Raw genomic sequence first — 16,666 nt, 5'->3', positions numbered from 1 at the left:
CAGCCTTGGAGACCACACCCCATGGGGAAAGGGGTACACCTGGACAAGGTCAAAACAACATCCCACCATGACACGCACTCTGTTGCCCCCAGCGCGATGGGACCTCTCTCGTCCACCTAAAAAGGGGGCGCCGGCTTTCCATCAGTCGGATGACGACTGGGAAAAAGAACCACATGATTGTGACAAGCACCAGTATAGGTCGAGCCACTCAGAAGAGGAAGGCGAAAAGGGGGAGGAAAAAGAGGGAGTCCACGTAATTAGCGGCATCTTACATGGCAGTGCCACACCTATGAGGACGAGAGGGGATCATGAACGGATGAAGGAGGCCCAAAGGCAGGAAGAAGCAAGACAGGAGGAGAGGCCTGCATTCTCGCTCCCCTTGAGACAGGCACCTGGACAGGCACCCGGCATGTGTGATTTCCACCCATGGGGATTTGCTGACATGGCTGGCCTGATTGAAGGATTGCCTCCTCTCACATCAGGAGCCACCCCCTGGATTGAGGTGTTTGAAACCCTCACCCTGGGGAACAACCTGGCCGCTGGGGACCTCCGCCCGGTGTTAGCTCGCTGCACAGATCCACATCGTGCGACCAAGCTGCTACAGGAAGGAGAATCACTGCATCGGTCCCCAATTAGACAGTCCTTCACCCATCCCCTCCGTGTGATGCTGGGAAGCCACACAGTTTCTCATGCATTCCTCTCTGCCCCAACATGCCCGGCCAACTTATTAGGACGTGACTTGATGTGCAAACTCAAGTTGAAGATTTATCTCGATGAAGGGGGGGTCCAAATCTCCTCTGAAGTCCCAGAAACCACAAGACAGCATCCAATTCGTATCCTATTCACTGGAGAAACACCCCAACCGCAGGATCAAGAAGTGTTTTGGCTCAGATTGATGCCCACTGGCCCCTCAACACCACACATCCAGTTCCTGTTCAATACATACAAACCTAAAATCTATGCCTTACACCCATACAAAACTCCCCTCTCACACATACACTGCACTCTTAATGTCACCTCGAACCCTGATGAACAATATGAGGAAGACTGGGACGAGAACATGGCTCATCTACAACCCAAGATCACATGTTCAAGTATAGTGTGTGGCAAAGAAGGAGTGGCTGCAGAGGTTAAACTGGATGACTTTGCTGAAGAATGGTACCAGCTCACAGAGTCTGCTCCACATGTAACACTAACTGTGAGATTTGGCCATGAAGCTCGCAGTCTAGGCCCCATGATGAAGAGAGCACAAGGTTTGACCTGGATTGCTACTACAGACCCAGAAGTTCTCAAGGCCACCACTGAAGACATGTGGAAGTTCAACATCCCTGCCACCACGGAAACCACACTCCCAGAACACTTGCCCATACCAAGACATCACGGTTTGTCCTGCACTGGCCACACCAGACTACACCAAGCAAATTCATCTTGATGTTGCAGAGATGGGTGGTGTTGTGAATGCAGTATTATTCCAAAGGCGTTCAACAGACCGATGTGTCCTCATCTACCATTCCTCCAAACTCGACACGGTCGAGACAGGACAAAGTTCGTGTGCCCGATACGTTGCAGCTGTAGCGAAAGCCATTGTCAAAACCAGCCATGTCGTCATGGGACATCCAACTCAGATTCAAACCCAGCATGGAGTTGCCGCTTTCCTCCAGAGCAAAGAGTTCACCTTCAGTGCAGCCCGGAAGACCAAACTTCAGGTCCAGTGCACTCAGTCACACATAACCTTTGTTCCAAGCATCAATAACATGGCGACCAACATTACAAGTGGAACACCCCATGTGTGTGGAGAACTTGCGATCAAGGAAAACAAGCTCAGACCAGACCTGTGTGCAGATCCCATTCTGAATGCTGATGCCTGGCTGTACACGGACGGTTGCTGCTACAAAGGAGAAGATGGCAATGTGGCCGCCTATGCTGTAGTGCAACAACACCCAGATGGAAGTCACACCACCTTGGAAGCTGCAATCATTCCCCAGCCAGCTTCAGCTCAGTTAGCTGAAGTCACAGCCCTCACAAGAGCCCTAGAGCTGGGGCAAGGACAAATTGTAAATGTCTACACTGACTCTGCATACGCACATGGTGCCGTTCAGCTTGATGGCCCGTCCTGGATAAGACGAGGCTTCCTGACCACCGGTGATCAACCGATCAGACATCAAGTTCCAATGAGACGCCTCCTGAGTGCAGTTCTGCTGCCCAGACGCCTGGCTGTCATGAAGTGCAAAGGACACGACACCAACCAAACCAGAATCAGTGCTGGAAATAATGCAGCTGACCAAGCTGCCAAGGAGTCAGGAGGTTACACGCCGCCTCAGATGGTCATGGCCTCCCCCAGCCCAGCTCAGTTCCCTGAACTCACTGAAGACACGCTCATCCAAATTCAGGAAAAAGCTGGACCGTATGAATGGTCCACATGGAGACAAAAGGGGGCCTTGAAGTCTAAAGAAGGCCTCTGGAGGTCCCATGATGGACGCATCGTTGCCTCGGCAGAACTTTGTGCCATGTTGCTCAAGGAAGCACATGGCCTCACCCATGAAGGAAAACTCAGAACCTTCCAGAGAATTTCAGCCCTATAGTGGCATCCAAATCTCGAGAGCATCTCCAATTTTTTTTGTGACGAATGTTCCATTTGTGGGAACCCCAATCCTAGAAGACCTTTCCAAACGCCCATAGGTTCATATCCCGTTCCTGCCGTCTGTTTCCAAGACATCAGTATAGACTATACAGATATGGGTGCAGACATGAGAGTGCAGGGAATGAGATACATGTTGGTAATGGTATGTAGGTTTTCTAGATGGTTTGAAGCCATCCCCCCCAGACGGGAGGATGCAAAGTCAGTGATCAAGTGGCAGCAGAAGGACTTGATCCCCCCTTACGGGGTTCCACGGTTCATTTGCTCAGACAATGGCGCACACTTTAAAAACACACACCTAAGAGAGGTAGAGGCTGCCTTGGGCATTCACCACAAGTTTGGCTCAGTGTATCATCCACAGTCACAAGGCCTTGTAGAAAGAGCCAATCAAACGTTGAAAGCCAAAATTGCAAAGGTTTGTGCAGACACTAAAATGACATGGGTTGAAGCCCTGCCATTGGTGTTGATGACAATGAGGTCGTCCCCAGGCGGTAAGACACACCTGTCGCCACATGAACTGTTGACAGGCAGAGTTATGCCTGGTCCACCCAGGGATGGAGGTCACGTGCCACCCCTGGATGAACATTGAAATGTCAAGTTATATGAAGGTTTTAACTGCTGTTACTGTAGCTCTCTCCAATCAGGTCTCCAGGGCCCTGGCGACTGATCCGGAGGAAGCTGCAGGACCAAAGGTAAAAGTCGGTGACTGGGTAAGAGTTAAGGTTCACAAAAGAAAGTGGCCAGAACCCAGGTGGACTGGACCGTACGAGGTGAAGGAAATTACTTCACACTCGGCCCAGGTCAAAGGTAAATCAGGCGCTCCTTGGCACCACCTGACACATTGTACCCCAGCACCTTCAACTTCCCGCCCATTGGCTGAAATAAGAACTAATTTGAAAAATGGAGAGGGTATAAGTTGTGCCTGTGTTACTCCTGGACTGCCATGGAGTCCTGTGCTTCTTCTGGTCGTAAAATTACTCCCAAGATTAAGACGTGCACAGCACAGGATGAAAAGGGGGAGGGCCAGAAGCCTTACAGCTTACCACTGGCGTTAAACATCACAAAGAGACGTGGTTGTATGATTGTATGTCTGTTTGTTTTTATTTGCTTCATTCAGAAGTAAAGAATTCCCAAAGAAATTGTTAAAATTACACTGTTTGGTAGCAATTTGTTGTTTCAGATTTTTCAAATATATCCAATCCATTAGAGGAAAGGAGAAACGGTTTAGGCCTCCAAATTTCTACATAAAATCAGATCATTTAATATCTTATTTTATTTTAACCTGACACAGCAGGGCTAATAGTAAAGACCATTTTAATACTCCACAAGTTACTAATTGGATTCGTAATATAAATTCAAGGATGAGTGATTCACTACATTAAATTAAGGTGTCCTTTTAAAGCCCATCTCTAAGTACAGTTTATGTGCAACGTTTTTCCTTGTCTTTCTCTGTTTGTATTATATTTAAGCCACTTACACCCATACAAAAGTTTCATCCGCGACTGTGGCCTTGTGAGAATGAGATAACAATGTTTTTTGTTTTTAGTCTGGTGAAGTTGCTGCTCCGATGAAATGAGCCCAGTGAAAGTTCAATAACAGCTGATCTGTTCTGCAATGCTCAGGTTTGATGAGAAGGGAAATCCAACTCTTCTCTTTGGATGTTGAAATGCTGTTTTATTGACTTTTACATTTTTTTGCTGGCTATGATTCTTTTAATCACAGCTATGTTTTGACATTAATCGCTCCAGTTCCCCAAGCAAGCACACAGAACTTGGGACACACTATACTGATACAGCCTGAAGTGCTAGCAACCTCTCAGAGCTACACCACACCCCCTCTCACACACTGATAAAGATCCTCTCGGCGGGACCTGTGAACCGACACCGGAGTTTTATTTTTTCCTTATGTTTTCTATTTTCCTATTCATTTTGAGCATTTAACAGAGTCCACAGTATTAAAGTTTGATTTTGCTTCTTGTGTTACATTTTCTCTCTAAATCCACAGTATCATGCATGTGTTTTAATAAATAAGATATGATTGCTGTGATTCCTTTAAATCACAGCTAGGTTTTGACAAATTTTATAAATGCAATTGTTAGTTTAAATCGTTATTGGTTTTAGTAGCTGTGATTCTTATATCACAGCTATAAATTGACGTTTCATTTTTTTTGTATAATTCCCCTTTTCCTGCCCTTTGCCTTCCCTGTTATGTCCACACCTATCAGGTGTGGAAAGGGGGATTTATTGACATACACCAAACACATAATACATACTCATATTGATATACCACATATATTCCTTATACCTTTCACTCCACCGTTGATGCACAGTCAACACTTTATATCACACATCCCAGCTCTCTGTTTCAATTCACACACACACAAAGTAGAACACCAACAGCAGATAATGAGTAGACCTTGGCCTACAATCTCTCCCCCAGACAGCACACTAACGCAGCTGCACTGATACAGCAACATTATCACCTCTGGTAACCACGACAACGGAGTGCACGTACGACATCTTCATCACGCGTCATTCCAAGGGGATGAGGCACTGTCCCGTCTAGATGCAGCAGCCTCCATCTAGTTTTGACCAATCCAAGACGAACCCCAGTCACGCCCAATATAACAATATATAATCTATGTGCGCACTCTGTTTAAGCGTCTTTCTTCCTGTGCAGCCTCCTGCGTAGAACTAGAGACCCATGCATGTTCAATTGCTGGACACCGCGTTTTCCTGACCTGTGACCTCTGAATAAACTTGCTTAACTTCAACTTGAGAACGACGACTCCTCTCCTTTGATTTCCACCCGCAACAAGAACGACAATGAAAAAAACAACTGTTGACATTTAACTGCTAGTTTTACCTGTTACAAAAAAGGAAAACACCAAATTCTTATGAAGAGGAGATCAAAATACATGTGTAGGCCTCCCTTGAAATAAATGAAACACAGAACTATGCTTTTTTTGCTCATCTCCAGCTTGGTATTTTCAGCAGATGCTATGTGCTTGCTCTGGAAATGTCTTTAAACATTACATTTTGTTTTGTTTGCTAATACCTCGCCAAATATAAAGCATACAGGTAAACCTGCATCGTCTGCAGTGAAAGCAAATGAATCTGTCCACACAGAATTAAACTCTATTTTCTTCCCAGACTTTTCTTTTTGGGGATTTATCCATTGTTAGTTTACCGAGGCCAGGGTTCAGACACTATAGATTAGCGACCTACAGGGAAGAGCGCCGGGACGTAATAGGATGTGACGCATATTTGGTTGACGAAATATTAAAACAAAAAATGAGAGCTCCTGGTATTTAATGACGGCCTGATACGATAATGATTTAAAAAATGAACGCGACGTTCACTCACATTCATCATATGAAAACTGATTCGTTACGTTCTCCGTCCGCGAAAAGTATGCGCAACATGCAGAACACTGTACAGGGAGCCACTGCAGAGGGGCTGAAGAGGATAGTAGATGCACACATGCTGCCTTGTGACACTTTAGCACACCAAGCAGAACTGTTCGCATTTACACATGCCTGCATGTGTAAATGCTACACTACACTGATTCTAGATATGTTTTTGGTGTCACCCATGATTTTGGCTCTATGTGGAAACTCTAAAGTTTTTAAAGCAATCCTTTTACCCAAACAATTTGCAGTTGTGGAATTCGTAGCACACAGGTGGTACTGATTCAGTCTCACAAGGTTATGCACAGACCATGCTGCTAAATAAGCGGCGCTTAACCCATCCTCTATAATACTTAAATATCCAAGAATACCTACAGAGTCAAAACTGTGGCTCTGTCTCAATGGCCGACATGTTTGTCGTTGTTTATTTAGAACTTTGGATCATGTGCCATAGAGACTACTGTTGTAAATGTCGATTCTGGAGGTGATGAAGGCATGGACCAAAGTTTCAGAACCAGAGGAGGAGAGTCATTGGCGGCAATGTTTTTTAGGTGGAAAAGTCAGTTTCAGTAATTTGGTTAACGTGGTGTTCAAAGGAGAGGTTGCTACCTAACACAAGTCTGTCAGGGTTGGGTTAAGCAGGTGGACCCAGAAGCAGAGCTTTTAAAAAAAAGTGTCCTTAAGAGGTAAAAATGTCCAACAGAGAAAAACAACTAAGAGCATACTGGGGTAAACACTAGCAACTTGCTGCAAGGCAGAGGATGGGACCAAAGTATCAAGGCATTTACGACAGGACAGGAGACCAGGTATTGATGACAACGAACCGACAAGGACAAAGGGAAGCACAGAGACTTCTACACACACACAGGGGAGGCAGGGCAATTTAACACAGGTGGAACACATGAGGACTGGTGCAGACAATCACAAAAACAGGAAGTGAAGAAAGAAATCACACTAGGGGCCGAGCCGTCAAAATCAAACAGGAAACAGAACAAGGGAGTGGGACAACCTGAGACACAGAAACAACTCACAAACAAACATAAACAGGGATAAACATGAGACACAAGGAGGTAATAATTAAATGGAAAACACTTAAAAAAGAGGCGGAGACAGAGTGGAGTTGTCAATGGTGAGGCAGAAATGATGATGATTGAGATGATTGACAATGTTAGATATATCACAGTTTAGTTTGAGGAAGTTGGTTTGCATCCATGATTTAATGTCAGTGAGGCAGTTGGTCAGAGTGGAGTGAGTAACAGTGGTGATGGATTTAGTGGAGCTGGACGTCATCAGCGTAGCCGTGGAAGTGGAGACCATGTTAAAGTGGGATATATTTCCAAGAGGGAGCAAGTAGAGGATGAACAGCAGAGGACAAAGCACCTAACCCTGGGGGACACCTTGAGACAGAGAAGTAGTTGATGAGGTGCAGTTGTTGATACTGATGAACAGTTGTCTGTTTGTAAGATATTATTTATTGTGTTCAGGTTGCTTTAAATTGAGTTTTTTTATTGTGGAGAAGAGAGCCTTGGGGTTGGAGGAGCCACAGCGTATGAGGTGTGATTAGTAGGTGGGCAAGAGAGGCTGAAAGAGTTGTGTGGGAGATAAATTTGAGATTTCTAAAGGATATATTGCGCTATGGGGGAATAGGGATGTCAATGTCGAGGGTGATTGCTAGGTGGTCAGAGATATTGAGGTTGAGGCTGGAGAGATGAAGTGTGGGGAAGTGAATTTTCCTTTTTTGATTAACTATCATTTTGACAAGTTCTAACATCTTTTGTCTTTAACCCTCAACAACAGTACGGAAAAACTAAAAGCACTGCGGTCCTGAATCTGCAAACGATAAAGAACAAGGAACCCAGGGGAGAATTCAAGTAAAATGTATTGATAATATATTAATGTCATAAAGAGTGAGAAGAGCAAAGAGAAGCTCCATGTGTCATGGGTCCCCCAGCATTCTAGACTTATAGCAGCATAACTAAGAGCAGGCCCAAGACAGACCTAAACCAACACTAGCTATAAGCTTTATCAAAAAGGAAGGTTTCATGCCCACTCTTCAACATAGAGAAGCTGTCTTCCTCCCTAGGAGATTGATAGCTGAAATCTCTGGATGCTACTCTACTTTTAGAGACTTTAAGGACTACAAGTAAGCCAGAATTCCTGAAGTGCAGTGCTCTGGTGTGGTGATATGGTACTGTAAGCTCTTTAAGGTTTGATGGTGTCATATTATAATGGGCCTTTTAAGTGAGGAGGAACTTTCAAATTATATTCTAAATGTAACAGGAAGCCAGTGTAGTGCAGCTAATAAATGAGAAATGCGATCTCTTTTCCTGATTCTTTTCAGGACACATGCTGAAGCATTTTGGACAAGCTGCAGAGTCTTTAATGACCTACTCCTTTAGCTTTAGATTTAGATTTGCATCTGCCACACGTTAGAAGCGTCATCAGACATCCCCACTCGCTCGCTGTGTGAATCCAGCAGAGATTCCCCTGCTGGGTTCACACATCCACTTCTCCTGGATTTATGTGGACTTTGTTATGACTCTGAGTCAGGGTTTCAGGTTGCGGTTGGTGACTGGAGTGGAGACTGATGGAGCTCATTTTGAAAGCTCACCTGCCGATGCCGGATGGCTTTCGCCTTTATCCTGGCTCCCAACATGACCATGCTGACTTCGTTGTAACAATCCAATTTGTACTTTCCTCTGTTTTGAAAGCCTGTAAATAATATTCTGAAGAGCAGTCTCGTTAGCTGCAGGGGTGAGAAGCCCTGTTGGTTTTTACTATATTTTCTCCTGTTATGTTAGTTAGGTAGGTTAGATCTCTGTTTTTTGTTTCTTTACTTTTGGTTTAAATAGGTTAGGTAGTTGATATTGTAGATGGTTTTATTGTTTTGTTTTTAGCTGTACTCTCCCTGAAACCCATTTTACCTGATTTATAAAGTAAATAATTTGTTTGGACTGATATCTACTGGGGCACTGGTCATGGGAGTGAGGAAAAAGGGGAGCCACATTTTATTTTATGCTCGGGTTTACCCTAGTTTGGGAATAAAGCTATATGTCCACATTCTTTTAACAGTGACAACGCAAATCCGTCCTGGGCCACATATGAAAGAACGATTACTCAAGTGATGTCCCTGAGCTGTTTCAGTTTCACTACGAATCGAACATATTTTTTCCCTTCTCCTTAATTTGTTTGAAACCAACGATATCAACACTGATCACCCATAATAGTAAAGTGAGAGAAAAAGAAGAGAGAATGAGAGGAAACAGGAGAAATACAAAATTTTCATGTACATATTTGTCATAAAGACTATACCTCATTGGGCTGCAAACAGTTATTTAAGTGCTTAAAGTGCTGTGTTGTGCAAGTTCACACCTCTCATGAACTAGTTCAAAGTTCAGTTCATACAAGTAAACATGAATAGTTCACGTTGTTGGGACATGGTTTTTGTGCAAACCACAGGCCTCCTTTCAGTCAAACTTGAAACAAGCAAGCCGCATGTTCTGGAGTGAACTCAGTCTCCCAGAGTGCCACATGTTCCCTTTGTCTTAAGACAGTCAAGGAACTCCGTCTCCCAGGATGTAACAGGATGCTGCATTTCCTGTGGTCTGGGCAATGTCACACAAAGGTGTCAAGAACCACCAGGGTCAACTCCTATTGGTCACTCTGGTCCAAGACCTGTGAGGTCACCGGGGCCAATATAAGGAGAGGTCTCCCCAAAATCTCTCTCTTCTCTCATCCCTCCAAGGACGAAAGGATGCTACAGCCTCTCTCTCCTACATCGCCAAGGGGGGGGGGCCTGGCTGATCCAGCTTCCTTCTCTTTTCCATCCACCCACCGAGGACAGCAGGGCTTTCCAGCCGTTTCTCCTGCATTGCTGAGGAGAGGGCCTGGCTGCCCCAGCCTAATCTTCTCTTCCCACCAACTACCGGAGGTCAAAGGTGCAGCTCCCAGCTCATCTTCTCAAGGAAATCTCCTCGCCCTTCAAGCTCTACAAAACTCCTCATAGCGACGCGATGTCCTGCAGGAGAACTTCAACCAGCATCTGAGCACACGGCTCGTCAGAATCGCGAATGCAGAACTCTACCACCACAAAGCCAGGAGACATCACAGAATTGCAAACTGAACAGCAACTTCTTTTCCTCTTTCCCTCGGACTGGTAACATAATCTGGGCTTAATAATTATACATGCTAAGCAAGACTGTTTACTCAATTCTGTGTGTTTACAAGTTTGATATATGCTGTGATGTTGTAGGTATAAGTTAAATGAAGGTTAATGCTAGTTAGGCTCGCCACAGGCTTTGTCCCTGACTCTATCATTATCTGATTAACATCCACACAGACACGCATAGCATCTCACCTAGTTAAACCTTCCCCCTCAGCCGTAAAGCAACGGCCATAAAGCAACCACAGAAGAAGGGGGGGCTCTTATCTTAGGGACCATATTTGTTAAAGCATGCTAATTTACATACACACCTCCTTGTTAGTTAGTTTGATTATTTAGTAATTTGTGTTTTTATACTTTATTATGTTAATAATAAATGTTCTTCTTTCACAAATGTTCTGTCATTAATATTGCATAAGTGAATTTTGCCAACCGTAACACTGTTAAGAACTCCATAACCTTCCCTGTTCATTATATAATCGTTAATGGTAAAATATTGAGATTTCTAATTGAACTAGATCTAAATGAGAGTGATCTTAATCAATAAATTGGCTATCTTTTCCCTTCTATGAAGGGTGGTGCCCCGCGAGAACTTTAACCAATTAAAGTTATGATTTAATATTAATATTTTATTTTGATAACCAAATTTATTGAGTGCATAAAGGCACACCATTCTATGGTAACACTTTTTAAGCACTATTGCACAAAACGTTCATAGTTCACAATTTAAATTCTGAACTAGTTCATAGTTCAGTTCATTTCATAGTTTTAAGGTGGAAAGTGAAAATGAAAGATTTAACTTGTTTTCTTTTTTTTTTTTTTTTTTTATATATTTTTATTAGGAGGTAAGGCACAGTAGGACAGAAATCAATGTCAAATTTACATTGGGTATCATAAAATCTCAGCACGACAATCAGCAATACACAAAGACATTGATACCACAAAAACACTGCGCATCTTGATCAAGAGTAGTATATACAGTCTTCCTCCTAGGAAGTTTTTCTTATTTTATGGACCACATGAACGTGGTCCAGCAAACAACATATTACACAACTCAATGAAAACAACAACAATAATGATAGATAGATAACTGGAAAATATATTAAGTAACAATTAAGTATTAAAGCTGCACAGTATAAACAAATTAAAAGGAAAGAAAAAATAAAATATACATAAATAAAAAAATATATATATATATAAATAAAATAAATAAATAAATGAATGAATAAAAAGGAAGAAGAAAGAGAGAAAAGAGAGAGAGAGGGGGGTTCCGTCAATCAGGGGGCAGGGACTGGAGAGAGTGGAAGAATGTAAGAAAGGGAAGCCACTTACTATAAAATTTGTTAGAGCTGCCTTTTACTGAATATCTGATCTTTTCCAGCTTTAGAAGAGACATGGTGTCGTTGAGCCACTGAGTACTAGAGGGAGCTTTAGTCGACTTCCAGTGGAAAAGAAGGTGGCGTCTTGCCAGTAAGGAAGTAAAAGCTAAAATGTCTAATTGTGTAGAGGTAAACCGGTTATGGTTCTCTGGGAGCCCGAATATGGCAACATGGGGGGAGACTTTTATAGTCACTGAGAGTATTTTTGACATGGTGTCAAAATAATTCAGCCAAAAGCAAGAGAGTAGCACATATGGGTTAAATTGCAGGATGAGGCATGACATTTGTCGCATTTGTCAGTGATACTGGGATAGATTTTCGACAGTCGCGCTTTAGAAAAGTGGACTCTAAACACTACTTTAAACTGTATAAGACTGAGACGAGCGCAGGATGAACTTGTGTGAGTTTTCTTAAGAGCAGTGTCCCACCAGTCATCCTCCAAATTCAGATCTAGTTCATCTTCCCAGGCAGCCCTAATTTTAGTAACTGGAGAGCAATCAAAGGACAGAAGTTCATTATAAACTTTAGAGATGAGTGATTTCTGAAGTGGATCGTGGTTTAAGAGCACCTCCCACTGTAGGGTCGGCGGAGAGGAGGGAAAAACTGGAAACAATGCTTTAGCGCAGTGTCTAATTTGAAAGTATCGAAAGAGATGAGAAGGTGGGAGATGAAATTCTCCTGAGAGATCTGCAAAGCTGCGAAAAATACCATCCTTGTAAAGATCTTCAAAACATTTCAGGCCTTTATTATGCCATGTGAGAAAGGTTGAATCTGTGAGCGGAGGTCGAAATAAATGATTGTTCAGTAAAGGAGCTAAAGTAGATGTTGATTTAAATTTGAAGTGTTTCCTAAACTGATACCAAATTTTAAGTGTGGAGTGAACCACTTGATTATTTGTGAAGCCAGAGAGGTTGGATGGAATAGAAGAAGTAAGTAGAGCAGGTAAGGAGGATAAAACACATGACTGTGCCTCCAGGTGACACCATGGCAGATTCACTGACTTGAACCAAAATGACATTTTTTGAATATGTGTCGCCCAATAATACAGTTGGAAATTCGGAAGTGCCAATCCGCCATTGAATTTACATCTCTGATGTGTGGATTTGCGGATCCTAGGAGCCTTTCCACACCATAAGAAGTCAGAAATAGTTTGATCAATTGTTTTAAAAAACTGCTTTGGCAGGGAAAGTGGGAGACAATGGAACAAAAAAAGAAATTTGGGCAAAATGTTCATCTTAACCGCGTTAATTCTTCCAATTAACGAAAGAGGTAAGCTCCTCCATCTTTGGAGGTCAGATTTAATTTTAGACATTAAAGGTGAGAAATTAGCAGAAAAAAGAGAATTTAACGTTCTGGTTACGTTGATCCCGAGATACTTAAAGCCAGAAAGACTCATTTTGAAAGGGACATTTGACTGTGTGAGCTGTGATGCTGAAGCATTGACAGGATAGCATTCACTTTTAGAAGTATTCACTTTATAGCCTGAGAATGATCCAAATCTCTGGAAAGCAGATACAATTGTGGGAATGGAAAGGACAGGATCTGAGACGTACAATAATAAGTCATCCGCATAAAGTGACAGCTTAAATTCTGTGCCCAATCGTGAGATCCCAGTAAAAGTGGAGGAGGACCTCAGAAAGATTGACAGGGGCTCTATAGCTAGCGCGAACAATAGAGGAGATAGGGGACACCCCTGTCTGGTGCCACGGGTTAGAGTGAAAAAATTGGACTGAATGCCATTAGTGGAAATGTTTGCTTGTGGTGATATGTAAAGGAGACGTATCCACGAAATGAACCCATTACCCAGTCCAAACCTCTTTAGTACAGTAAATAAATAGTCCCATTCAACCCTATCGAATGCTTTTTCAGCATCGACCGATATCACTACTTCAGGTGTTGTTGTGGCAGTTTTAGAGTAAATAATATTTAGGAGTGTTCGGACGTTAAAGAATAACTGCCGCCCCTTAACAAATCCAGTTTGCTCATGTGAGACAATAGTTGGTACAATGTTCTCCAGGCGATAGGCCAAAGCTTTAGCAAGGATCTTAGCATCTACATTTATTAATGAAAGAGGTCTGTATGAGCCGCAGAGATTCGGATCCTTATCTTTTTTTAAGAGGAGACTTATGGAGGCTTGCCTTAAAGTGGGAGGGAGAGTGCCATGTTCCAGTGATTCCTTATAAACAGCATGTAGTAAAGGGGACAATCTATCCTGAAATCTCTTAAAAAATTCCACTGGAAATCCATCAGGGCCAGGAGCTTTGTTATTCTGCATACCTCTCGCAGCGAAAGTGATTTATTCTACCGTTAATGGTGAGTCAAGTTTTTTAGCAGCATCTGAGCTTATCACAGGAAAGTTGAGGCTATCTAGGAATGAATTCAATTCAGTGGTGTCAGGTGGAGATTCAGACTTGTATAGAGAGGAATAGAATGAGTGAAAGACAGAATTAATGGTGGCGGGATCCTTATGCAATGAGCCAGATGAATCTTTTATTTGAGGGATCGTACGTGAGGCAGCCTGGCGACGTAGTTGATGAGCCAGGAGCCGACTTGCCCTGTCACCATGTTCATAATATGTGGAGCGTGATCGTAAAAGAAGTCGCTCTGCATCACTAGTGGTGATGAGATCATATTCAGTCTGTAATTCAACACGCTGTTTAAGTAAACTGGGAGAGGGGCAAGTAGCGAGTTGTTGGTCCAATTTGGTGATATTGATAGAGATTTCTTGCAATTTGGCTTTACGGGACATATTCAAGTGGGCAGAGTAGGAAATAATTTGTCCCCGCAAGTATGCTTTTAATGATTCCCACAGCAGTGAACATGAAATTGGTTCCATATCATTTTGATTTAGAGAGATATAATCATCAATTTTAGTTGTAATAAATTTGGTGAACTTATCATCTGAAAGAAGTAATGTATTGAACCTCCAAGGTGTTGAGTACCGGGGTTGTGAGGAGAACTGAATATCTAATGAAAGAGGGGCGTGGTCAGAAATAACAATAGGATGATAATTAACAGCCAGTACTTTGGGAATTAGTTTAGCATCAATAAAATAATAATCAATCCGAGAGAAAGATTGATGCATCTGAGAAAAGAAGGAATATTCCTTATTACGAGGGTTATAAAATCTCCAAGGATCAGTGCAACCGTTCTTGGACACAAAATCTGAAAGTAACCTCGACATTGAAGAAGGGGTCAGAGTTCGTGGGTTGGAGCGGTCTAGGTTGGGATCAATTACACAGTTCATGTCCCCGCCAATTATAAGGAGGCTGTTGTTCAATGAGGGAAGACGTTCAAATAGCTTATTCATAAAGTGTGGATCATCGAAATTGGGGGCATATATGTTAACTAATAAAATGGGAATATGGAATAGCGTACCTGCAACAATTAAGTATCTGCCGTTTTTGTCTGATATCACCTTAGAAGCTGAAAACTGAATTGACTTACTAATTAAAATAGCAACCCCTCTGGCCTTAGAGTTGAAATTAGAGTGAAACACCTCAGAAACCCAGGGACATTTAAGTCTAACCTGATCTTTAGTGCGCATGTGGGTTTCCTGTAGAAACACTAAGTCCGCTTTAAGACGTTTCAAATGAGCAAATATCCTTGATCTCTTAATTGGACTCCCCATGCCTTTAATATTCCAGCTCAATAATCTCATTGAGGACCCAGTGAGTGGAACATCAGAAGTATTAGTATTGGTGGCCATATGTTAAATCCTTAGAGATAGAAATAGACTGAATGCGGATCCCCAAGGAAGGAAGAAGAAGAAAAAGGAAGAAGAAGAAGAAAAAACAAAACAATAAACAAAACAAAAAAAAAACACAGAGAAAAAAAAAAGAAAAGAAAAAAAAACACATTGAACCACCCCCCCTCCCCCCAATTGCACTTACAACGTCCCCATCCCCAAACGATGGAGAACCCAGTGCTAACTCCACAAGGAGTCAGATCCCAAAAACGAACACTTTCGGCTATTTGCATAACCAACAAGCTTCGGGTTCAGCTCCTGCAAGCCTAGCAACATTTGACATGAAGGTACAACCAATCAAGACCAAGTTAAACTGAAAACCACATACTGTGTGTTAATGAAAATAAGAGGAAACAGATTATCTGAAAAAAGTAATAAATGTCAATATTAACTGTCACTGCTTCCTCAACGGTGTGCATCACTTCTCGGTTCTCTTACTTGTTGAGCGAACTGATGAATGCGCTGGCCTCCTCTGCTGAATCGAACCTCCTCTCCGCACCGTTGTGAGTGACCCGGAGGCGCGCCGGGTATAGCAGACCATAGCGGATCCCCGGTATTTCGCGGAGCCGGCGACGGACATCATTGAATGCGGCTCGGGCACGAGCCGTCTTCGGGGTATGGTCGGGAAAGACAGAGAAACTCAGCTCTCCGATCTTGATCCGTTGCTGGGTCCTGGCTCGGCGCAATATGTCCACACACTCTATATGATAGTGTAGACGAGCGATTATGGGGCGAGCGCGCTCTCCGGGCTTTGGCTTCGGCTGGAGAGTAAGATGTGCGCGGTCCACGAGAGGCTCCTTCTCCAGGTTAAACGCCTCCTTGAGCAGAGAGGAAACATCCACAGCAGCAGAAAAGGTGGAAAAATCTTCAGGAATTCCCACTAATCTTATGTTATTGCGCCGCGATCTCGCCTCCAAATCCTAGCATTTATTGTCCAGTTTTATCAGCTCAGTTGACAGATGCTCCACTTTAGCCTGTATGGTAGTAATGTCATCGGTGCAGGAGGAGAGCGATGTTTCCATTTCACCTACGGTGTTCTTCAGAGTACGCACCTCAGACTGGATGTTTGTAATGCTGCTGGATAACTCCGACTTCACTGCCTGTAGCTCAGTCTTGATGCTTGACAAGGTCTCGGTCAAAGCAGCTTGAAGCTCAGTTCTGAAAATAGCCGCCATCTCAACACGGAGTGACGAGAGGAGTTCGGCCTTGAAATCGTGTGGCGGAGCCTCACCGGCAGCTTCGACCAGGCAGGTGGAGGAATCACTACGAGGCGGGGATGCAGTGTGTACAGCAGGCCGCGGCAGTTGTACAGGTGGCTTGGCTTTTGGAG

The 16,666-nt window shown here is 43.3% G+C and overlaps 1 protein-coding gene across 1 annotated transcript; it reads left to right on the top strand.

Annotated features, from left to right (window-relative positions):
• Nucleotides 1-1,442: 1,442 nt before the first annotated feature.
• Nucleotides 1,443-2,940, top strand: LOC128437109 (uncharacterized). Its single transcript, XM_053419148.1, has one exon. The coding sequence runs from the start codon at nt 1,443-1,445 to the stop codon at nt 2,580-2,582; it is 1,140 nt and encodes a 379-aa protein (XP_053275123.1). The 3' UTR covers nt 2,583-2,940.
• Nucleotides 2,941-16,666: the final 13,726 nt, after the last annotated feature.

Source organism: Pleuronectes platessa, chromosome 3 (assembly GCF_947347685.1).
Source record: "Pleuronectes platessa chromosome 3, fPlePla1.1, whole genome shotgun sequence".
In the NCBI taxonomy this organism is placed as follows: Eukaryota; Metazoa; Chordata; class Actinopteri; order Pleuronectiformes; family Pleuronectidae; genus Pleuronectes; species Pleuronectes platessa.
This window is presented reverse-complemented; position numbering and strand designations above follow the sequence as displayed.

Excerpts from the sequence above, each read along its gene's own strand:
- LOC128437109 (XM_053419148.1), top strand. The coding sequence starts at position 1,443 with ATGGGTGGTGTTGTGAATGCAGTATTATTCCAAAGGCGTTCAACAGAC.